At 45.6% G+C, this 23,946-nt stretch overlaps 1 protein-coding gene across 11 annotated transcripts in view; it reads right to left on the bottom strand.

Moving 5' to 3' along the window:
• The window catches only part of dlg2 (discs, large homolog 2 (Drosophila)), a 1,642,261-nt gene that overhangs the window by 653,464 nt on the left and 964,851 nt on the right, over positions 1–23,946 (bottom strand). For all 11 annotated transcript variants that reach the window (XR_015079731.1, XM_085998865.1, XM_085998867.1 and 8 more), the window contains one exon: positions 9,874–10,018. Coding sequence is in view for 10 of the 11 variants with exons in the window: in XM_085998865.1 (XP_085854991.1) it covers positions 9,874–10,018 (145 nt within the window). In the remaining variant the exon portion in view is untranslated. The remainder of the gene's footprint in view (positions 1–9,873; positions 10,019–23,946) is intronic.

Below are 23,946 nucleotides of genomic sequence, written 5' to 3'. Positions count from 1 at the left end.
ACCGGTAGGTATTCAACTATAGTCGAATGGAATATTTCGACAGGATCCACTGCTGGTGCTTCCTCCGCAGTAGGCAGTGGCAGGCATGATAGCCCATCAGCATTTCCATGCTGTTTCGTGCCCTTATATTCAATCTCATAGTGGTGCGCCCCTAGAAAAAGTGACCATCTTTGTAGTCGTTGCGCAGTCATCACCGGAACGCCCTTCTTTGGATTAAAAATGGAGACAAGAGGCTGGTGATCAGTCAGCAAGGTGAATTTCTGCCCGTGCAGATAGTGATTGAACTTTTTCACTCCCCACACAAGGCTGAGGGCCTCCCTGTCAATCTGGGCAGAGTTACACTCGGCTGAGGTTAGTGATCGTGACGCAAAGGCTATTGGCCTCTCTGAGCCATCCGAGAATTTGTGCGACAGCACCGCTCCAATGCCGTAGGGTGACGCATCACATGCCAACCGAATTGGTAATGCTGGGTTGTAATGGGCCAATACCTCTTTCGATGTGATTGGTGTTTTGCTCTTCTGGAAAGCTCGTCGACATTCGTCACTCCACTTCCCTGGCACCCCAGTTTGCAGTAGGGTGTTCAGTGGGTGTAGTATTGTAGACAAATTTGGCAAGAACTTATGGTAGTAGTTTACTAGCCCGAGGAATGACCAAAGTTGTGACACATTTTCCGGTGCTGGAGCCTTGACTACTGCCTCAATCTTCTCTGGGGACTTATGTAACCACTCATTATCGATAACGTGGCCACAATACGAGATCTGTTTTCTAAAAAACTCGCATTTGGGGCGGTTAGCTCGGAGCCCATATTCCTGCAATCTAGTGAGCACCTGCTCCAGGTTGGCAAGGTGCTCACTGTCATTTTCGCCCGTGACCAGGGTGTCGTCCAAATAACACTGGGTCCCTGGGATCCCTTGCAGGACTTGTTCCATTGCCCTCTGCCAAATAGCCGGAGCTGATGCTACCCCGAATACCAGCTGGTTGTATTGGTAGAGACCTTTATGGGTGTTGATTGCGAGGTATTTTTTTGATGCTTCTTCTACCTCCATTTGCAGATACGCCTGGGCCAGATCAATCTTAGTGAAGCGTTTCCCTCCAGATAGCGAGGCGAAAATATCTTCAATCCGCGGAAGTGGATATTGTACGGTGTGAAGGACCGGGTTCACTGTCACCTTAAAGTCCCCACAGATGCGAACCTTCCTTGGTTCCCCAGGCGTGCTGCTCAACGACTTTTTCATCACAGGGACGATGGGTGAAGCCCACTCGCTCCAGTCTACCTTGGACAGTACACCTGAATGTTCCAGACTCTCCAGCTCTGCTTCGACGGCTGGGCGGATCGCATAAGGTACCGGTCTGGCCTTAAAAAACTTTGGACTTGTGTTTTCTTCAATTTTAATCGTCGTTGTCATGACTTTTAGTGTTCCGAGTCCTTGCTGGAACACTTCTTTCGCGTCAGTTAGGATCTTTGACAGTTGCCCAGGTGTGACGTTGTCATCCTTTTTGTCAGTGACAGTCAGTGCCTGTATGGAATGCCAATCCAGTTGTATTTTCCGGATCCATTCATGTCCCAGTAATGGTGGTCCTCCATCTTGCAATACATACAGGTCTAGTTTTGGTGTTTCCTTACCGTTATATATAACGGTCACCCTTATTTTTCCTTTGGGTTAGACTTTTTGCCCCGTGTACGTCTTCAAAATAATTTTTGTGTCTCTCAAGGGTATGTGTGAGAATAGCTGCTCGTAGTCCCGTCGGATTATGACTGTTAGGGCTGATCCTGTGTCCAATTCCATCTTTACCTGGACTCCTGCTAACTTGAGAGTGACCCAAATGGTTCGGTGATCCTCCGTTGTGATCACATTATGTAGTTTCAGACAACTCAGTTCCCTGCTTTCGGAGTCATTATCACTCTTTTGTTCGTCTGAACTATTCTCCGTCATCTTATGTACCTTCTTGTACTTTCCTTTGGTAGGTTTCTTATTGCTGGTTTTCTTTCCCGACCTGCAGACTCGTGCTATGTGTCCTACTTTTCCACACTGTCTGCACACTTTGTCTTTGAACCAGCAATCATTCTGGTCGTGTGTTGTTCTGCCGCAGCGATAGCACTTCTCTGTTCCATATGGCATTTCGTTTGTGCCATATTCTTGCAGTCTCTGTTGTATCTCTGCAGCGCCCCATGCTGCTGCTTCATATGATACCGCAATGCTGAAAGCCTTTTTCAGCGTAAGGTCCTTTTCAGATAAAAGCCGTTTCTGGGTTCCTTCACTTTGAAGCCCACACACAAACTTGTCCCTTAAGGTATCTGCCAGTCCCGCTCCAAACTGGCAGTGTTTCGATAGTTTGCACAGTTCTGTTAAATAATCAGCATTGCTTTCATCCTTATGCTGGTTCCGTTTGTGAAACTGGAATCTTTCTGCTATCAGCAGCGGTGTGGGGTTTAAATGTCCCTGTAGTATCGTTACTATGTCTTCAAAACTCTTTTCCATTGGCTTCGTTGGGGTTACTAGATTTCGTAATAAACCATACGTCTTTGCACCCATTAAATTTAACAATACCGATGCTTTCTTGTCATCTGACACCTCATTTGCCTTGCAGTACACCTCTATTCGTTCGACATATGTAGTCCAATCTTCGACTTCATTGTCAAATGCGGTGATACTGCCACTCTTCGGCATTTTTGGTGTGGTTTAAAATGGCGTCTCCCAATGGCTTAAAATGGCGTCTCCCGCGCTTTCCTTCCTCCCCCGCTGCTGCCAACGCCGCTCCCGGCGGTTCTCATGGCAATGGCAGTGCCCTGTAGGTTTCACGCGCTTCTCCTGCGCTGCTGCCAACGCCGCTCTCGGCGGTCCTCGTGGCAATGGCGACACCTCGCGGATTTCTGCGCGTCTCTCTCTCCCTCTCTCCGATGCTGCTCAGCCCCTGAACACCGGCTGCGCCCTATGCGCTCTGCCCTCTCTCTCTCTCCCCCGTCGACGCTGCTCGGCCCTTTGCTGTGCTGCTCGGTCGGGCTCTAGCCCGCCGCTGTCCGGGAAGGGTCTGCGCACTACCTGTTGCCAGCCCGTTTCGCTGGACCACCTCGACTGGAAAGCCAAGCCTGGCTCTCGACAGCCTCCCCCGCAATTCTCGAGTCTCTGCTGGATGACTGGGCGGTTGCCCGTGGTCGACGCCCGAGTCTCTGGCCTTGACCTCCAATCCACTGATCTCCAGGAACGAATCCCGGGAGGTGATGCAGAGTTGCAGGTAAGTTCGAACTTGCCTTGTCACCAATGTTGTGTCTGTGTATAATAAGACACAGACTGCAGAAGAAACAGTACAACAGGTGTTTACTCAACGTGGCTCACAGTGGAACTGACTGTACAGATTACTACTCAGTGCTATATAGAGGTGTGGTCACTGCCGGTACTACAGTATACATGAGCTGTAAAAAGTAGTTCCCCCCTTAAAGGTATATACATTACAGGTATCAGACATAAGCTTCCCTTTTTTGCCTTATTCTACCTTGTATGCTTCTCAACATATAGGGGGCTCTAGATTTGGGAGTCCCACCCTTTTTCTTTGTGGGAACATATTTGCTCTGAACCCTCACTATCTCCTCTCTGAACACCTCCCACTGCTCTGTCACTGATTTACCTTCAAGTAGCTGTTTCCAATCCACTTTTGCTAAATCACATCTCAGCTTAGTAAAATTGGCCTTTCCCCAATTGAGAACTTTTACTTCTGCTCTACCTTTGTCCTTTTCCATAACTACATTAAATCTAACTGAATTATGATCACTGCCAACAAAATGCTCTCCCACTGATAGTCCTTCCGCCTGCCCAGCTCCATTCCCTAAAACCAAGTCCAGAACCACCTTCTCTCTTGTTGGGCTTGCTACGTACTGGCTAAAAAAGTTCCCCTGAATGCATTTTAAGAATTCTGCATCCTCCTTTCCTTTCACACTGATTCTATCCCTGTTAATGTTAGGGTAGTTGAAATCCCCTACTATTACTGCCCTATTGTTTTGCACTTCTCAGAAATTTGCCTACATATTTGTTCTTCTATCTCCCTCTGACTATTTGGAGGTCTTTTGTATACGCCCAGCAGAGTGATTGCCCTTTTTTTGTTCTTCAGTTCAACTCATATGGCCTAATTTGATGATCCTTCTAACATATCATCCCTCCTCACAGCTGTACTTATTTCTTTAACCAACACTGCGACGCCCCTCCTTTTTTATCCCCCTCTCGATCTAGTGTGAAAACCCTGTAACCAGGAATGTTGAGCTGCCATTCCTGCACTTCTTTCATGCATGTTTCAGTAATAACTATGATATCATATTTCTATGTGTCTATCTGTGCCCTCATGCTCAGGTTCCCATCCCCCTGCCAAGCAGGTTTAAAGCCTCCCCAACAGCACTAGCAAACCCCCTCGCAAGGATATTGGTCCCTGCCCTGTTATGGTGAAACCCATCTGGCTTGTACAGGTCCCACCTCCCCTAGAACTGATCCCAATGCCTCAGGGATCTAAAGCCCTCCATTGTGCCCCATCTCTCCAGCCACGCATTCATCTGCTCTATCCTCCTCTTTCTGTACTCACTAGCGCATGGCACCGGGAGTAATTCGGAGATTGCTACCTTTGAGGTCCTGCTTATTAATCTCTTTCCTAGCTTCCTAAAAGCTGCCTGCAGGCCCTCATCCCTCTTTCTACCTAGGTCATTGGTACCAGTATGGACCACGACCTCTGGCTGTTCACACTCCCCCCTCAGAATGTCCTGCAGCTGCTCAGTGACATCCTTGACCCTGTCACCAGGGAGGCATCCTGGAGTCACGTCTGGGGCCTGTCTGTTCCCCTAACTACTGAATCCCCTATCACTATTGCTTTCCTGACCTTCTTCCTCTCCCTTGTCAAGGCCAGCGAGCGGGTGGGAGCGAGAATTTAGGCAGGAGCCGGCCACCACCTGGGGCCTGAGGTAACAGGCCTTAAGGTAAGTGCTGCGAGGTGGGGGGTTCCCAAACAAATGCTGGTGTGGGGAAGGAAGGAGAGGGAGGGCTGGGCGAGGGAGGCCCAAGGATTTCTTCCTGCTCCTCCTGGCTCCCAAGGATTTTGATCAAAGAATAAAAAATCTTATTTAGCACAGCCTCTTCTGGCTACACTGCTGCATCACACCAGAAATAAATAAAAGACTTGTATTTATATCGTGCCTTTCATGACTAACACAGGGTTCAAAGCACTTTACAGCCAATGAAGTACTTTTGCAGTGTAGTCACTGTTGTAATGTGGGAAACACGGCAGCCAATTTGCGCACAGCCAGCTCCCACAAACAGCAATGTGGTAATGAGCAGATAATGTTTTTTTTGTTACGTTAATTGAGAAAAAAGAAAGACTTGCATTTATATTGCGCCTTTCATGACCACCGGACGTCTCAAAGCGCTTTACAGCCAATGAAGTACTTTTAAAGTGGAGTCACTGTTGTAATGTAGGAAATGCGGCAGCCAATTTGCACACAGCAAGCTCCAACAAACAGCAATGTGATAATGACCAGCTAATCTGTTTTTGTTATGTTGGTTGAGGGATAAATATCGGCCAGGACACCTGGGATAACTCTGCTGCTCTTCTTCGAAATAGTGCCATGGGATCTTTTACGTCCAACTAAAAGAGCAGACGGGGCCTCGGTTTAACATCTCATCTGAAAGACGGCGCCTCCAACAATGTAGCACTCCCTCAGCACTGCACTGGAGTGTCAGCCTAGATTTTTGCACTCAAGTCCCTGGAGTGGGTTTTGAACCCGCAACCTTCTGACTCAGAGGCGAGTCAGGGCCTAGAAATTCGGCTACCCATTACTGGCAGATTCCTGAAAATAAATGGCGGCCGCCACTCTAATTCCCTCCTCTGGTGCAGGACTCGGTGGCCGCCATTTTGGTGCAGGCCATAGCACTGCCATAAGCAGTGCTGGGCTTGGACATACAAATCTGGATAGCGTGACGTCAGTCGGTGTGCAATGTCGACATAACGCCACACTCTGCGAACTTGGACCTTTGCGCTGAGTTTAGCGCTGAGTCTTAAGCTTGCTCCGAAAAGCAAGCGTGCAGCAGACTGAGAGATGCAGTCAGCCCTTCTTAAAGGGACACACACATCTTTCAGGGAATTTTGCATTTAAGCTTTTGGACTGGATTTTTTTTATTTTATTGAAGTAGTGGCTTGGTGCAATACATGTTAAAAGTTTTTAAAGTGTGCAGGGAATGCTGCTGGATACTTGCATGACCCCAGGTGGTTAAAGAAAGGCCTCTGAGAAGACAGAAAATGCTGGAAATGGAGAGAGAAACAGAGTTTACATCTCAGTTCGAGATGCTATCTGAACTGCAGAATATTTTCAGCATTTTTTGCTTTTATTTCAGATTTCCAGCATCCACACACAAAGGAAAGAGGAAGATGCAGAAGAGGAGGAAGCAGAAGAGAAAGAAGCAGAAGGAAGGATGTAACCCAGACAGCCCCTTTCTGGCTGGGATATCTGGGATGAAATCATCCGCCTGCGGTACTACCAGTGACCACGACCCCAATTCCCCTTTCAACAGTTGTCCCAAACCTTACCTTTCCTCTGTTACTAACCATCACAGTATTCTCTTGGCCACACTGTTGAAATAAAAGTCACCACAAAACAAACTTTCCAATCCAACTTTATACATTAATCTGTCCAATATGACATCAAGAAATCAACTTATCACCCTTATGCATTCCCTTAGTGACTGTCTTGTGTGTGCCTTTGCCTATCCTACATGTCATGTAGTGCTACCCCAATGGCTGCAACGTGGCTAGTGGAAGGCTGCTGACTTTCGATACGGGACACTGTAAATAGCCCTGCAGGTCAACCTTGAAGAGCTGGTGGCTGGGAGTGTGAAATCGAGTGATGGTGTTTCTTCTTCTTCTTCACTCTCCTCTCCCTCTTCTTGGTCAACCACTGGCTGGGCAGGCTGCATTTCTTGGGTGTGTGAAATGAGGAAGGAACAAGGGTAGAGTTGTGTTGAGGAGAGGGCAGGAAAGCAAGAGGTGCATGCCAGAAGGAGGATAAGGTATGAGGATACCAGCATCTTGTATCCTTTCAGCCCGGTCCTGGCCACGGGCTCAGCCATGCCCCTACCAAGAATGGCCAGCACCGTCAAGAGGGTGAGATGATGCTAGGAGTGGGAGGTGTGCCTCATGTTTGGTAGGTGAGTGACTGGGGGGGGCCAGGGGGTCGTGCATTAAGCAATGTTCGAGGCTACTAGCGCAGTTGGTAGGAGACAGCTTTTGAAGATGCATTCACTGACCTTGACCACTGGTCTGAGGTCATGAAGCTTCTTACAGCACTGGAGCCAGGCAGTGACGGCTTCGGTGATGTGGTCCCACACTGTTCTTTCTGGAGGGCCTCCTGGCCCCTGTGGGTAGCGGACCTTTCTTGCAGTGTTGACCTCCTGCACAAAGTTGGAGTGCTGCATGCAAGACCCTAGGTGCCCGTTCCTGGCATGCTGAGCCATTTGTGTTAGTGCTGAAGCATTTTCCCCATTTTTTTTTTAGGTGCGGAAGGGAATTCAGCTTTAAGAACTGAAGACTGCTATTTGGGAAATCTTTTTCATGTTTTTTTTTCAGTAGGCATTTGAGTTGTAAGGGCTAACAACTGCCTATTCTTAAATGATCTTTATTTTTTTCATTTTAGAAGGTAGTTCCCATTTAAGGGACCATGCTGCTTTCTAAAATGGCAGCCTTGCTTTAAGAAAAAGGCTGTTCTTGCTCCAATGACGATATGACCACGCTACATTGGGCCTCCTGCTGAGACTACCACCTGAAAACTGGCCTTACACAGTTAGTTTAGCGCTGCGCTAATGTTAATTAGCAAGCAGCACCAATGTACCAGTGCTGCCAGCGCTATTAATTTCGGTGTCCGTTAACTGCGGCTCGCGTTGCCACCAGCAGGTTTCCAGCGCTCTGGAATTTCTCGGCCCAGGTTTCTCTGGCGGGTTTGAAATTGAGTGGTCCTCCCAGATTCGTTGTATAAATTACTCAGACTATTTAAAAGTGAAAGCAACACATCACATTATGGCTTGTTCCCTTAGGTCCCTGGTGGTGGCCAGCTCCTGCCTAAATTCCCGCTCCCGCCTGCTTTCTGGTCTTGACACAATTTAGAAGAGAAAACTGGAAAATATTTACAAAAATTCAAAAGTAATGGAAGCAAAGCTTACAGTTTATACAACCAACATTCCTATCCCCAATAATGGACCAGAATTTAATGTAGCAAGTGAACGAACGCCACTCTTGCCCATTTAATTTCTACGACCTTTTCCACTGGAAGTTGTTGGAAGTTAGAGATCCAAACAGTGTGGTGCCCTCTACAGGACATCTGGGAGCTGTGAATAGGGCAAGCAACTGTGTGTCTTCCTAACCAATCAGATTGATGTATTGTTAATGAACAGCGCAGAGTCTGAATCAGGAAGTATAAGTTAGAATAGTGAATTCAATGTCCTTCAAATCAGGTACAGAAAGTGAAATAAGGGGAAGGGAAGAAAGGCTGGATTAAGAGAAAAAAAGAGAGACAGAAAGAAAAAGTAAAACATTACTTTTAATTTAAATTCTTTTTTTAAAATCCCCAACAATTAAAATCCGATGGAATGAGACTCCACACACGTAAAAGTTAATTTTCAGTGCCAGAGAGGTTGTTTGGCAGTAATTAAGAGTTATCACGCCATTAAAAAGGGTACTTAGACTGAAATGGACAAGCTCTAACTTTTCACTGGCGAGTTTAGTCCGTATTTACCATGCAAGTACAGGAACTTCACGCCTGTTAATTCATTTGAATGGGGAGCCAGACAACGAGATGCTGTTTTTGTGCAGTTTACGGAGGAGCGGTGCACCTCGGACAGCAATTTCTGGATTTGCAAATTGAACTGTGCATCTGCGCGCGCCTGAAGTTACTGTCTGATTTGCGCAAAAATAATGGTGAGCACCGTTAGCCTCACCGTTATTTTTACAGTAAATTCTGGCCCATTATGTTCCAGCCAACAACTTAATCTCAGTCACGTCAGGTCTCTATTTGTTAATTAGATTCCCTTTCAGTTAGTGTCTCAGTACATTATAGGAATAGCCATTTTTACCAAAATATTATGTTTCAATAGGCTATTCACTATTGTTACAATATTATTCTGTATACTCATCATCGTTCATACCATCAGTGAGGCTGGGATTCAAACTCAGCACACCAGTGCAAGAGCCCTGTCACCTGCTGGATTACTGTTCCAGATCAGGTTTTAAATAACAAATTATAACACAGATTATAACTTGCATAAGATTTTTAAAATGCTATGAATAATATTCTTCTAAAATGTTTGTTTAATAAAAGTGCTGCTAAATTACTGCTGCAGTTATGAAAATATTTTTAAAAACACCTGACTAGCTTTCAGGCTACTTAGAAAAGTATTCTATACATAATTCCAATGGCAGGATGCAGAGTGCACGGCTACAAAGAGGATGGTTAAGGCACTGATTGTAATTACGTCCAAATAAAAGTCCACCCCCATATACATGCCCTAGCAATTCATAAATTGCTAAACATATTAAAGAAAATCATTCATACAAACAGCAGATGTTCTCAAAACAGACAAGAAGAATCACAGTGAGTATGAGCAGTTAACCAAAGTATTCATCTCACAGCATTCTTGGTAAGCACATCAGTGGAACTAAAGTACAATGCAACAACTGTATCAGCAAAGCCATAGAAAAGTGTGTTGAAGGAAATAAGAGCGTCAAAACGGCTGCATATTTTTTGTGCTCTCCTGCACAGATTTTGACATTTCCTGAGATTATTTTTTTACAAAACATATATAAATTATAACCAACATAAAAATACACACAAAACAATGCCCACTGAGAAGTTACCTGTTGATGTCATCTTCTCCAAGCATGTGTTTTGGAAGAGGAGAATATCTTCCTGATGAGATCTGTGGCAGTGAGGCCTTGTAATCCAGTGTATCATTATTCCCAGGTGAGGAGAGGATATGATTCTCCATTGGAGAGGAATAAGCTAAAAAAAAAACACACAAAACAATAACAAGCTTGTTTGCTTTTAAAATTCTTAAAGAAGCACACTTGACAGACACTTAACACATTTCTGCATTGTATGTGTTGGCTGGTTAATCACGAATTAAAAATGAAAAATACTTGAATACTATATTTTACAGGGAGTCCTAGTAGACTTGATGCTAAATATGTGCAATGCAACAATCAACCAAGTTAATAGAATGTTGAACCAAATAGCCAAAGAACTAAAACATTTTTTATGTTTTCTTCCCAAAATGTATCACCTCACCGTTCTTCACATTAAATTGTATCTGCCGATGTCACAAACCAGTCTGCCTTCCTGGAGTCTTTTACAGTCCTCCTTGTTGTTTTCTAAACCCGTTTTTTGTGTGATCAGCAAATTTCGAGATTGTGCTCCCCATGCCCAAGTACAAATCATCTTTTCTTATCATTGATTTCACAATCACAAAAAAGCTGCTGGATTTGTATAATGTCCTTTTGTTTCCTTCTGTCTATTCCCAAGTAGTTTATAAATATGACGGCCTAGAAATTCGGTTGGCTTTGCGCCCAGTTTTCGCCCAAAGAGGGCTTTTGCGCCAATAGAGGAGTTCGCGCTGATATTCAGCGCTGCGATAATGGTGGCGGTAGCCGGTAGCGCTGCGCCGGCACTGATGACGTCATCGGTGTGCGCAGTGCCCTGGTTCCGCCCCGATGCCGGCCCGAATCCCATATTCAGTTGCCGCCGCCTCCTCCGTGGCGGCCGCTACTTACATCCGGAGACCAGGGCCTTACTGCAGCCTTAGTGGGGCGCATAAAGGTGGAGGTGCGGCCGGACGCTTTTTCGGCGGCCGCCTGCCCGCACCTCCTTCCCCGGCCTCCTCCACCACCACCCCCGCGGCATTGCCGGCTGCTTTCCGCGAGCCCGGCACTTCTCCGTGGTGCCGGGCTCATTTGCCGGAACAATCCAGCGGCGATCTCCCCGTTGCAGGCACCTCCACCTTAAGAGAAGGAGGAGGCCTGCAGTACCGCAGCCTGCCGCACCGCATCGGGTGGTGCAGCGGCGCCTACAGCGCTGAAATTCAGTTTCAGCGCCCCAAGCGGGGGCGGCCACACCTTGGAATAGCGCCCGGTTCCGACTTGGGGCGCAAAAACTGAATTTCTGACGGTCGCAAATGGCTCCCCGCCCAGCGCTGACTTTTGGGCGCAAACCAGCTGGCGGGCCCAAACTGAATTTCTAGGCCAACTACTTTTGATTAAAATACGGCATACATTCTCACACACACCTCATGCAGCAGTACAGTCCCCAACACTTGAAACCATCAAAATTTAAAATGGGCAATCGCTTATATCATCCAAAAAGCAGTAACCATTACCTATTTGCATTAACATCAATTTCAAATTTGCTGGTTATAGCGTCTTAAATGCTCCATTTATTTCAGGCAGAAACAGCTGTATCAAGTCTCTCATACAATTTAATGAATTGTTATCTTCCTTTTGCACACTGATCATTGTAGAACTTTATTTCAATTAAACTCAGATTATATCGAATTAAATTAGGGGGATTGTGTGAATTACAGGAATAAAATTTAACTGGTCTCCTGGTTTGTTCAATAGTTTCTTTGTTGAGGAATCTCCGCCACTCAACGCTAACCCATGGGCGGTATATTTCTTTAATTAGTCTTGTTCCAATTAAACTTTAGGACAATATTAAAGCAATTGGAGAATATAATTTTAACAGAGGGATGTTACTACAGCCCATCTGTGGTTAGTGAAATGTGATCAGGGGCAGGCTGTGAGCAATCAACACAGCACAGAGATGAAAAGGAGCCGGCATCACTGAGCAACAAATGGTTCCAAAAATCTTCAATAGGATCAAGCTGGTGGACCTAGTAACCGGCCATTCCACATTTACAGACCACGAACTGCAGCTTGCAGTCAGTGACGAAAGAGGGAGCTATTCCATTGGTATGGACTCCACTTAAACTGGGCTGGGACCAGTGTCCTGGCAAATAGAAACATAGAAGATAGGAGCAGGAGTAGGCCATTCAGCCCCTCGAGCCTGCTCCACCATTCAATGAGATCATGGCTGATCATCCAAATTCAGTACCCTGTCCCTACCTTCTCCCCATATCCCTTGATCCCTTTAGTCTTAAGAAATATATCCAACTCCTTCTTGAATATATTTAATGAACTGGCCTCCACCGCCCTCTGTGGCAGAGAATTCCACAGGTTCACCACTCTCTGGGTGAAGAAATTCCTCTTCATCTCAGTCCTAAATGGCTTACCCCTTATCCTTAGACTATGACCCCTGGTTCTGGACTCCCCGGCCATCGGGAACATCCTTCCTGCATCTAGTCTGTCCAGGCCTGACAGAATTTTATAGGTTTCGATGAGATCCCCTCTCAATCTTCTAAACTCCAGTGAGTATAAGCCCAATCTCTCCTCATACGTCATTCCTGCCATCCCAGGAATCAGCCTGGTGAATCTTCGCTGCACTCCTTCCATGGCAAGAACATCCTTCCGCAGATAAAGCAACCAAAACTGCACACAATACTCAAGGTGCGGTCTCACCAAGGCCCTGTACAACTGCAGCAAGACATCCTTGTTCCTGTACTCGAACCCTCTTGCTACGAAGGCCAACTTACCATTTGCCTTCTTAACTGCCTGCTGCACCTGCATGCTTACCTTCAGCGACTGGTGCACAAGAACACCCAGGTCTCTTTGCACTTCCCCTTCTCCCAATCTATTGCCATTCAAATAATAATCTGCCTTCCTGTTTTTGCCACCAAAGTGGATAACCTCACATTTATCCACATTATAGTGCATTTGCCATGTTTCTGCCCAATCACCCAACCTGTCCAAATCGTACTGGAGTTTCACGACAGCCTCCTCACAGCATACCCTCCCACCCAGCATTGTGTCATCTGCAAATTTGGAGATATTACATCCAATTCCCTCGTCCAGATCATTAATATATATTGTGAACAGCTGGGGTCCTAGGACCAATCCTTGCGGTACCCCACTAGTCACTGCCTGCCACTCGGAAAACGACCCGTTTATTCCAACTTTTTGCTTTCTATCTGCCAACCAGTTCTCTATCCAAGTCAATACCTTGCCCCCAATCCCATGTGCCTTAATTTTGCATGCTAATCTCTTATGCGGGACCTTATCGAAAGCCTTCTGAAAGTCCAAATACACCACATCCACTGGTTCTCCCTTATCTATTTTACCAGTTACATCATCAAAAAATTCCAGTAGATTAGTCAAGCACGATTTACCTTTTGTAAATCCATGTTGACTTTCTACGATCCTGTCACTGCTTTCCAAGTGCTCTGCTATTACATCTTTTATAATGGACTCTAGCATTTTCCCCACTACCGATGTCAGGCTTACCGGTCTATAATTCCCTGCTTTTTCTCACCTTTTTTGAATAGTGGGGTAACATTAGCTACCCTCCAATCCATGGGTACTGTTCCAGAGTCTATCGAGTTCTGGAAGATGACCAGCAATGCGTCTACTATCTCCAGGGCCACTTCCTTAAGTACCCTGGGATGTAGATTATCAGGCCCTGGGGATTTATCGGCCTTCAATCCCGTCAACCTCCCCAACACCATTTCCCTACAAATACTGATTTCTTTCAGTTCCTCCCTCTCATTAGTCCCTATGTTCCCCGACATCTCTGGGAGGTTATTTGTGTCTTCCTTTGTGAAGACAGAACCAAAATATGTATTTAATTGGTCTGCCATTTCTTTGTTCCCCATTATAAATTCCCCTGATTCTGACTGTAAGGGACCTACGCTTGACTTCACCAATCTTTTTCTCTTCACATATCTATAAAAGCTTTTAGTCAGTTTTTATGTTCCCTGCAAGCTTACTTTCATAATCTATTTTCCCCCTCTTAATTAATCCCTTTGTCCTCCTTTGCTGAATCCTAAACTGCTCCCAATCCTCAGGTTTGCTGCTTTTTTTGACCAATTTATATGTCCTCTCTTTGGATCTTATGTTATCCCTAATTTCCCTTGTTAGCCACGGTTGAGTCACTTTTTTTGATTTATTTTTATGCCAAACTGGGATAAACAAATTCTGTAGTTCATCCATGCAATCTTTGAACGTTTGCCATTGCCTATCCACCGTCAACCCTTTGAGTGACATTACCCAATCAAATTGAATAACTAGGGCAGTAGGTAGGGTTTTGAACTAAAAAAGGGTGGGGAGGGGAGAGGATTCAGGTGAGGGAAAATTATAAATCTAAAGAGAAAAGTTAAGGCCATACAGCAGTGTAGCAATTTTGGTAAAGATAAGCAGAGCATGACAGGAAGGGACAGAGGGCTAAAAATTTGGTGGCGCCGTGTTTGGGGCGCCAAGCTCGCCTGGGCGCCGGAATTTGCGCTCTGGGCGGAGCCGCTTGCACCCTCCCGATATTCAGTTGGAGCGCCCCAAGAGGGACTCGGGGCGCTGCTTGAGGCTCCCCACGTCCTGCTTGGGGTGCTCAAACTGAATATCGCAGCGCTACGTGCCGCAGCGCCACCGAAAAAAATGGCCACCCCGCACCTCCCCCTTAAGTAGCGCCACTACCGTCACATGTAGGCCCCCCTGAACCAGTCACGAATTATGACCGGCGCTACAGTGGGGGGGCGTGACCCAATATTGCGCTCGGAGTGGTCGTGGTGCGCTGCGCACACCGATGACGTCATCGGTGGCGGAGCAGCGCTACAGGCTAACGCCGCCATTGGCGCCCTGCTAAATATCGCGGGAGGCATGGCCAGTGGCGCTAAAGCCACTGAGTGCCCTCTTTAGGTGCTAACTGGTGGCGCAACCCACCGAATTTCTAGGCCAGAGAGTTTAACGGTCATCAGTGAATAAAGGTCAAATAAGAGAAAATGGTAAAAAAGTTAAAATTAAAAGTGCTTTATCTGAATGCACGAAGCATTTGTAAAAAGATAGGTGAATTAATGGCATAACTAGAGATAAATGGGTTTGATCTAATAGCCATTACAGAGACGTGGTTGCATGGTGACCAAGGTAGGGAACTAAATATTCTAAGGTACTTGATGTTTCGAAAAGATAGGGGAGTAGCCCTGATAATAAAGGATGAGATAAGGATTGTGGCTCGGAAGAGCAGGAAGTAGAATCAGTAAGGGTGGAGATAAGAAATAACAAGGGGTAGAAAACACTGGTGGGAGTTTATAGGCCCCCTAACAGTAGCTATACTGTTGGACAGAGTATTAATCAAGAAATAAGAGGAGCTTTTAACAAAGGTAATGCAATAATCATAGGGAACTTTAACCTTCACATAGACTGGACAAATCAAATTAGCAAAAGTAGTTTGGAGGACGAGTTCAAGGAATATATTCGAGACCGTTTCCTCGAACAATACATCGTGGAACCAGCCAGGGAAGAGGCTATTTTAGATCTTGTCTTGTGTAACGAGACAGGGTTAATTAGTAATTTCATAGTAATAGATCCTCTGGGGAAGAATAATCATAGTATGATAGAATTTCACGTTGATTTCGAGAGCGATGTACTTAAGTCTGAAACTAAGTATTAAACTTAAGTAAAGCCAATTACATAGGTATGAGGGGTGAGTTGGCTAAGGTACATTTGGAAATTAGATTAAAAGGTATGATGGTAGATAAGGAACAACAACAACAACAACTTGTATTTATATAGCACCTTTAATGTAGTAAAAAGTCGCAAGGTGCTTCACAAGAGTGTTATAAAACAAAATTTGACATGAACCACATAAGAAATTTGGGCAGATGCCAAAAGCTTGGTCAAAGAGGTAGGTTTTAAGGAGCGTCTTAAAGGAGGAAAGAGAGGTAAAGAGCTGGAGAGGTTTAGCGAGGGAATTCCAGAGCTTAGGGCCTAGGCAGCTGAAGGCATGACCAACAATGGTTGAGTGATTAAAATCAAGGATGCTCAAGTGGCCAGAATTAGAGGAGCACGGATATCTCGGGGGGTTGTGGGGCTGGAGGAAATTATAGAGATAGGGAGGGGCGAGGCCATGGAGGGATTTGAAAACAAGGATGAGAATTTTTAAATCGAGGCATTGCTTAACTGGAAGCTAATGGAGGTCAGGGAACACAGGGATGATGGGTGAATGGGACTTGGTGCGAGCTAGGATACGCACAGCAGAGTTTTGGATGACTTCAAGTTTATGTAGGGTAGAACATGAGAGACCAGCCAGGAGTGCATTGGAATAGTCAAGTCTAGAGGTAACAAAGGCATGGATGAGGGGTTCAGCAGCAGATGAGCTGAGGCAGGAGCGGAGTCAGACGATGTTACTGAGATGGAAATAGGTGGTCTTAGTTATGGCACTGATACATGGTCAGAAGCTCATTTCAAGGTCAAATATGACAACAAGGTTGCAAACAGTCTGGTTCACTCCCAGACAGATGCTTGGGCGAGGGATGGAGCTGGTGGCTAGGCAATGGAGTTTGTGGTGGGGACCCAAGACAATGTCTTCGGTCTTCCCAATATTTAGTTGAAGGAAATTTCTGCTCATCCAGTACTGGATGTCAGACAAGCAGTCAGACAATTTAGAGACAGAGACAGTGGATGGGTCGAGAGAAGCAGTGGTGAGCAATGGCGAATGTTTGAAGAAATATTTCATAATTCTCAATGAATATACATTTCATTGAGAAATAAAAACTCCATGGGAAAGGTGATCCATCCGTGGCTAGCTAAAGAGGTTAATGATAGAAATAGATTAAAAGAGACTTATAACGTTGCCAAGAAGAGTAGTAAGCCTGAGCATTGGGAAAGTTTTAGAAACCAGCAAAGGATGACCAAAAAATTGATGAAGAGGGAGAAAACAGAATATGAGAGTAAAGTAGCATGAAATATAAAAACAGATTGCAAAAGCTTCTAAAAGTATGTAAAAAGGAAGAATGTAGCGAAAGTAAACGTGGGTCCCTTAGAGACTGAGACAGGAGAAATTATAATGGGGAATAAGGAAATGGTAGACTTTAAACAAATATTTTATATCTGTATTCACAGTAGAAGACACAAAAAAATACCAGATATAGTGGGGAACCAAAGGTCTAATGAGAGTGAAGAGCTTAAAGTAATTAATATTCGCAATAAAAAGGTACTGGAGAAATTAATAAGACTAAAAGCTGACAAATCCCCTGGACCTGACATCCTAGGGTTCTAAAGGAGGTGGCTGCAGAGATAGTGGATGTATTGGTTTTGATCTTCCAAAATTCCCTAGATTCTAGAACGGTCCCCATGGATTGGAAGGTAGCAAATGTAATCCCGCTACTCAAGAAAGAACGGAGGGAGAAAACAGGGAACTATAGGCCAATTAGCCTGATATCAGTCGTCGGGCAAATGCTGGAATCCATTATTAAGGAAGTGGTAACAGGGCACTTAGAAAATCATAATATGATTAGACAGAATCAACATGGTTTTATGAAAGGGAAATCGTGTTTGATAAATTTATTAGAGTTTTTGAGGATGTAACTAGCAGGGTAGATAAAGGGGAACCAGGGAATGTAGTATATTTGGATTTTCCAAAGGCATTTGATGACGAGCCACATGAAAGGTTGTTACACAAGATAATGGCTCATGGGGTTGGGGATAATATATTGCATGGATAGAGGATTGGTTAAAGGACCGAAAACAGAGAGTAGGAATAAACGGGTCATTTTCAGGTTGGCAGGCCATTACTAGTGGGGTGCCGCAAGGATCAGTGTTAGGGCCTCAGCTATTTACAATCTATATTAATGACTTAGATGAAGGGACCGAGTGTAATGTATCCAAGTTTTCTGATGATACAAATCAAGGTGGGAAAGTAAGCTCCGAGGAGGGCACAAAGAGTCTATAAAGGGATATAGACAGGTTAAGTGAGTGGGCAAGAAGGTGTCAGGTGGTGTATAATATCGGGAAATGTGAGGTTATTCACTTTGGTAGGAAGAATAGAAAAACAGAATATTTTTTAAATGGTGAGAAACGATTAAATATTGGCATTCAGAGGGATTTGGGTGTCCTTGTACATGAAACATAAGACGTTAACATGCAGTTACAGCAAACAGATAGGAGGGCAAATGGTATGTTGGCCTTTATTGCAACAGGGTTGGAGTGCAAAAGTAAGGAAGTCTTGCTGCAATTGTACAGAGCTTTGGTGAGATCACACCTGGAGTACTGCATACGGTTTAGGTCTCCGTACCTAAGGAAGGATATAATTGCCTTAGAGACGGTGCAACGAAGGTTCACTAGATCCCTGGATGAGAGGGTTGTTCTATGAGGAGAGATTGAGTAGATTGGGCCTATGGAGTTTAGAAGAATGAGAGGTGATCTGATTAAAACATAGAAGATTCTGAGAGGGCTTGACAGGATAGGCTGTTTCCCCTGGCTGGTGAGTCTAGAACTAGAGGCATAGGGCTGGATTTTACTTACCAAGACGAGTTGGGGGTAGGACTGCCGCCTTCCGGGTTCTAGTCCCGCCCCCAGTGACGTCTGACGAACAGACGCTATTTTGCCCTGATTGGCCTTGTTAAGCCCACCCTCCGGGCTTGCCGGCCAATTAAGGGAAAGCCGGTGTCAGATGGCGTCAGTTGATGACGCTTCATCTGCCGGTTTTCTTAAAGGCATATGCACCACTCTTGTTTGACAGGTGCTGTCAAACACTGAATCATTGTACACAGGTGAGCCCTTGCACCCAAGCTCTCCAATTACTCTCTCCTTAGGATAAAACAGATGGCAGTTGCAGCTGGGATTGCAGAAGCCATCTGTCACTTCTCCCGATGAGATGAGGCTACACAAACACTTCACAGCTTGTCACCTGCAGAAACATCTAACCACATTAAAAATTACTTTCACATTTCCTTACCTCTGATACTAACCATTGTCCCATTGCATCCTTCACACCACTTCTGCAGCTGTCATCCAAACGCCAACATAACAACAGACCCACAGCATGCCTCACTTACCCTGGCGGGATTCCCTGATGTCAGGAAGCCCGCAGCAGCAGTCGAAAAATTGGGAAAAGCCTCTTAACTGCCTGTTAACTACCTGTTAACAGGCAGTTAAGTGGTTATAATCCTCTTCCCGCTGCTAGGAGTTGGGTCCCTGCACAAATCGGGGACCCGACTCCTGGGCAGATTGGTTGGAAGCGGGATGGGAGTGGGTTCAGGACCCGCTCCCATTCTTTTTGACATTCCCAGCAGTCCTGTCTCCAAACCCACCTCCTCAGGGCTGGTAAAATCCAGCCCCTAGTCTCAGAAAAAGGGGTCGGCCATTTAGGACTGAGATGAGGAGAAATGTCTTCATTCAGAGAGTTGAGAATGTTTGGAATTCTTTATCCCAGAGGGGTATGGATGCTCAGTCTTTGAGTATATTCAAGGCTGAGATGGTTAGATTTTTGGACAAGGGATATGTGGATCGAGCGGGAAAGTGGAGTTGAGGTCGAAGATCAGCCATGATATTATTATGGTGTGGAGATGCCAGTGTTGGATTGGGGTGGACAAATGTAAGAAATCACACAACACCAGGTTATAGTCCAACAGAGCAGAGCAGGCTCAAGGGGCCATATGGCCTACTCCTGCTCCTATCTTTTACGTTCTTATCTTATTTACTCCTTGGTATGTGGAGAAAGAGAGAGTTTGAGTTGTTTCTGAGAACTTTTACACTCATATTACGGCGCTACCCTGTTATCCTTGCCATCACATGTAGCGGGCAAATCGCGCTTGCATGAATGCACCCACTATAAACAATAGGGTTTGAATGTTGCCTCTATGTTTTTCGTGCCATACAGCCATTGGAAAAGCTGAAATAATAACTTAAAACATTAACGGCTAACAAAAGTTTTGCCCCCAATATTAAGCTGTGGATAAGGTCTGAAATTGTTAAAACTAAATAATGAGCTTAATATCGACTCTAACAACTTCAAACCTTAACTACAGCTCCCATTTTCTCTCTGACAGTAGGTGCTGGTATTGTAGGATGCGGATACCAGCACTTCCGAGGTTGGAAGTTGGGGCAGGTTGGTGCTTGGGATGGGGGTCTCCCATTTTGTGTACATACGTGTCTTCTATTCCTCTAATTTCTCTCATCATGCCTCCTTTTGTCTTACACTGTTATTACTTCTGTCATTTAACCATCTCCTGTTCTCCATCTGAAGATTATTCTTTTTATTTTTTGTGCATATGGTCTCTGAATGACGTATTCTTTCTTAGAAGCTGTTCATCAGTAATATCTTCTAGTTTTACCAAAGGATTATGCCTAAAACATTCACTTTTTTTCTTTCTCCACAAATGCAGCCTGACCTGATCAGTGCTTCCAGCATTTTTTGTTTTTGTTTCAGATTTGTTTTTTTTGTATCATTAATACTAGCTTTCATATGAATAAATGAAAAAAATTTACTTCAGCAAAATGAAATGAAAATTACACAAAGGATGAAAGAATATTTCATATACATTCAGTTAATGATACAATCCAGTACCTGAGTTCAAGTTACCTTTTATCTATGAAAATGGTTTGTAAAATAGAAGTAGGAGAAAAAAAGCTCCTAATTCCCATGTAAATGAATTGGTGGTCCAATACTAGCAGTCCTTCTTACCATTAACATTTGTTAAAGAACGATCTGTGGAGAATTAGCACTCTGGAAATTCATCAGGCAGAACAGCAGTTCTTGAATATTTGGGGAAGATGCAGTCAAATTTTCTGCTACAGCTAACAATACTAAATAAACCAAGCCTGGCCTCCTAATCTATTTCATTCCCTGTGCCTCTTTAGTCTTGACAAAGGGTTTTGACCCGAAACGTTGACTCTAATTTCTCTCCACAGATGTTGCCTGGCCTGCTGAGTTTTTCCAGCATTTTCTGTTGTTATTTTTATCTATGATTGACACTTGGCTTTGCAAACTAAGTCAGTTCACTTTTTGAAATTCCTTCAGCATAATGAACATTAATTAACATAAATTTCCACACTGTTTCCATTGATTAAGATCCCATCTCTCTTGATCAGCAAGACTGTCATAACTTTATAAAGACAGACCACATTTCTATTAAAAGCAAAAGTAGGAAAATTTTGTGAAACAATGTTAACTGAGGGAAGCCAAAAATACCCATAGGAAATGCAGGATCATAGAATCATAGAACAGTACAGCCCAGAAGGAGGCCATTCGGCCATCGAGTCTGCACCAACTTTATCAAAGAGCAATCCAGTTAGTCCCACTCTCCCGCTCTTGCCCCATATCCCTGCAATTTTTTCTCCTTCAAGTATTGACCCAATTCCCTTTTTAAATCTACCACTGAATTTGTTTCCACCACCCTATTAGGCAGTGCATTCCAAATTCTAACCACTAGTTGCACAAAAAAGTTTTTCCTCATGTCGCCTCTGGTTCTTTTGCCAATCACCTTAAATCTGTGCCCTCTGGTTATTGACCCTTCAGCCATTGTAAACAGTTTGGAGGTTAAATTTGATTAGGCATGAAAACGGGCACAGCAATTGCGATGCGCACTCGGCCCGCGCCCGTTTAAAGAAGTGCAGCACATAAACTTCGTGCTGCCTGCTACTTTGCATGATAGCCGCACACAGCGCAGCGCTGAGCCCACTGCTAACTGGCTGTGCACTCAGCAGGAGCCGAGGTTCACGATGTTCATGTAAGGCTAGCTTTATTTAAAGCTAGCCTGCACTTCTTAAAGGCAGCCTGCATCTCTTAAAGGTGAGCTGCCTTCTGGTTATCAAAAAATTTAAAACTGCTTCACCACAAACCAAAATTGCTCAACAGGCCAGGGAAAGGGCACCCAGGGTCACGGACGCAGCACTCGAGGCCTTTGTGCAGGGAATGAACACTCGAAGAGAGGTCCTCTACCCACAGGGGGGCCAGAAGACCCTCCAGAAACACTAAGAAGGATGTGGGACCAGATCACCAAGGCTGTCACTGCCAGCAGTGTCGTCCCCAGGATGTGGCTCCAAAGTCCAAAGAAGTTTAATGACCTCAGACGAGTAGTCAAGGTCAGTGAATTCATCTTCAAAAGCCGTCTCTTACCAACTCGACCACTAGCCTCACACACTGCTCACTCTCATCATTCACCGACCGACAATCTCTACCACACATGAAGCATACCTCACATTCCTAGCTTCACCTCATCCTCACACACTTAACACTGCTCCCAACCTTACACTTACATCTCACCACATGCACAAACTGTCAGCGGTTCAACCATGGCAGGCACATCACCCAAACAAATTGCACCACACTCACTGACACACTTCCCTTTCTCTTGCAGGCCAAGGTGGCTCATAACAGGAGAGAGTAGCAGCGAACTGGCGGGGTACGGGCAAGGCTACATGTCCTCACCCCCATGGAGGAGACGGTGCTGCAGATAATTGGAGGGGCCGTGGTGAGTGGCATCGTTGAAAACATTCAAGATGATGGTATCCTCATAATTAATCCTCCTTCTCACATTCAAGTACATCCCTCATCCCACAATCTCTTTTCACTTACAAACTGCTGATGGTGTAAGCATGCACATCTTGCTTTCCCCCACTCCCCTCACCACAAATCTACCCTTGTGTCTTTCTCCTTTCAGATACCCAAGGCCTCCAAGCTGTCCAGCCAGTGGTGGAAGAGGAGATTGTTGAAGAAGAGACACCGTCACTCAATCTGAAACTCGCAGGCACCAGCTCAGATACAGACACTGCACGGGTTTTAGAGGGTAATATAGAGGCGGGACCTGCATGTGGTGATTCACCGGGCACGAGTGGGCTGCAGCCAGGTCAGGGGGAAAGGGTAGCACAGGGGCCAGTTCCCCAAAGGGTGAGGTTGCACATGAGTTTTGCTGCACAGGAATCAGATGAGGACTTCAATGGGGCGGCCTACAGAAGATGATGGGCTTGCACAATAAACTGCTTGGTGAATTGGCAGGCCTGCTAGAAAGCCTGCTGTCATTGTCGAGGAGCATGGAGGAGTCCGGCACCAACTTTGTGTAGAGCTTGCAGACCATGGTTTCCAGGGTGGAAGTTATAGGCAACTCCATTAGCGCACTTGTGGACCCAACCAGGATCCAGCATGTGACGGCCGATGTCTCAGCTTCTATTGCAGCACAAGCGGAAGCGACCCAATGTCTTAGTGCTGCAGTGGAAGCTCAGACTGCTCTCATGCAGGCTCAGCTTGCTGCCACGCAAGCACAGATTGGGTTAAGCAGTGTTGAAAGGGGCTTGCAGGGTGTCACAGCAGTCCAGCAATCTGGCCTTCAACAAATGGCGAGGATCGCTGCGGTGCCGCCCCGGGGGAGTAGCAGTAGCTCCAAGGAGGACGAACCTGCTGTCCTCTCTCAGGATGCCAGGCGGTCCGCTGCTGGGCTATCTAGGCCCAGAGTTGCTAGAGGACATCCTGCAAGGCCATCTGCAGTCACACGCACTGAAAGTCAGCAGCCAGCCATGCAGCAACCACTGGGGTAGCACTTCATAGGAGAACTGGAACAGGCAAAGGAACACGCAAGACAGACACTAGGAATGCACAAGGGTGATTAGTTGACATTGGTATGTACCATTTGATTGACTGATTGATACATTTTGTTTGGAATGTTTGTTTTGTTTTGGCTTTCATTTCAGGTTTGTGGCCAAGAGGACACTGTGATGGTCTGTGACAGAGGAATGATAAGGTGGGGAAGAGTTCAACAATGGGGATCTGAGTTTTAAGCTAGGTGAACCGGAGTCTAATAATGCGCTCATGGACAGCCCATCCTGAACGTGCATTGGCCGGCTGCCTCCTCTGTTCCTCCTCTTCCTCGTAAGGTGGTGGTGGAACCCGTGGTGGCAAGAGCTGTGCCCTCATAATGGCCAAGTTGTGGAGGATTCAGCCGACCACCACAAAATGGGACACCCGCACTGGCGAGTACTGGAGGGCTCCTCCTGAGCGGACAAGGCAGCGGAACCAATGCTTTAGTACCCCGATGGTCTGCTTGATGACGTTCCCCGTGG

This window comes from Somniosus microcephalus, chromosome 10, assembly GCF_052327205.1.
Source record: "Somniosus microcephalus isolate GS21.2 chromosome 10, FLI_Smic_1.0, whole genome shotgun sequence".
In the NCBI taxonomy this organism is placed as follows: domain Eukaryota; kingdom Metazoa; phylum Chordata; class Chondrichthyes; order Squaliformes; family Somniosidae; genus Somniosus; species Somniosus microcephalus.
The sequence above is the reverse complement of the archived record's forward strand: the minus strand, read 5'-3'. Positions and strand labels throughout refer to the sequence as shown.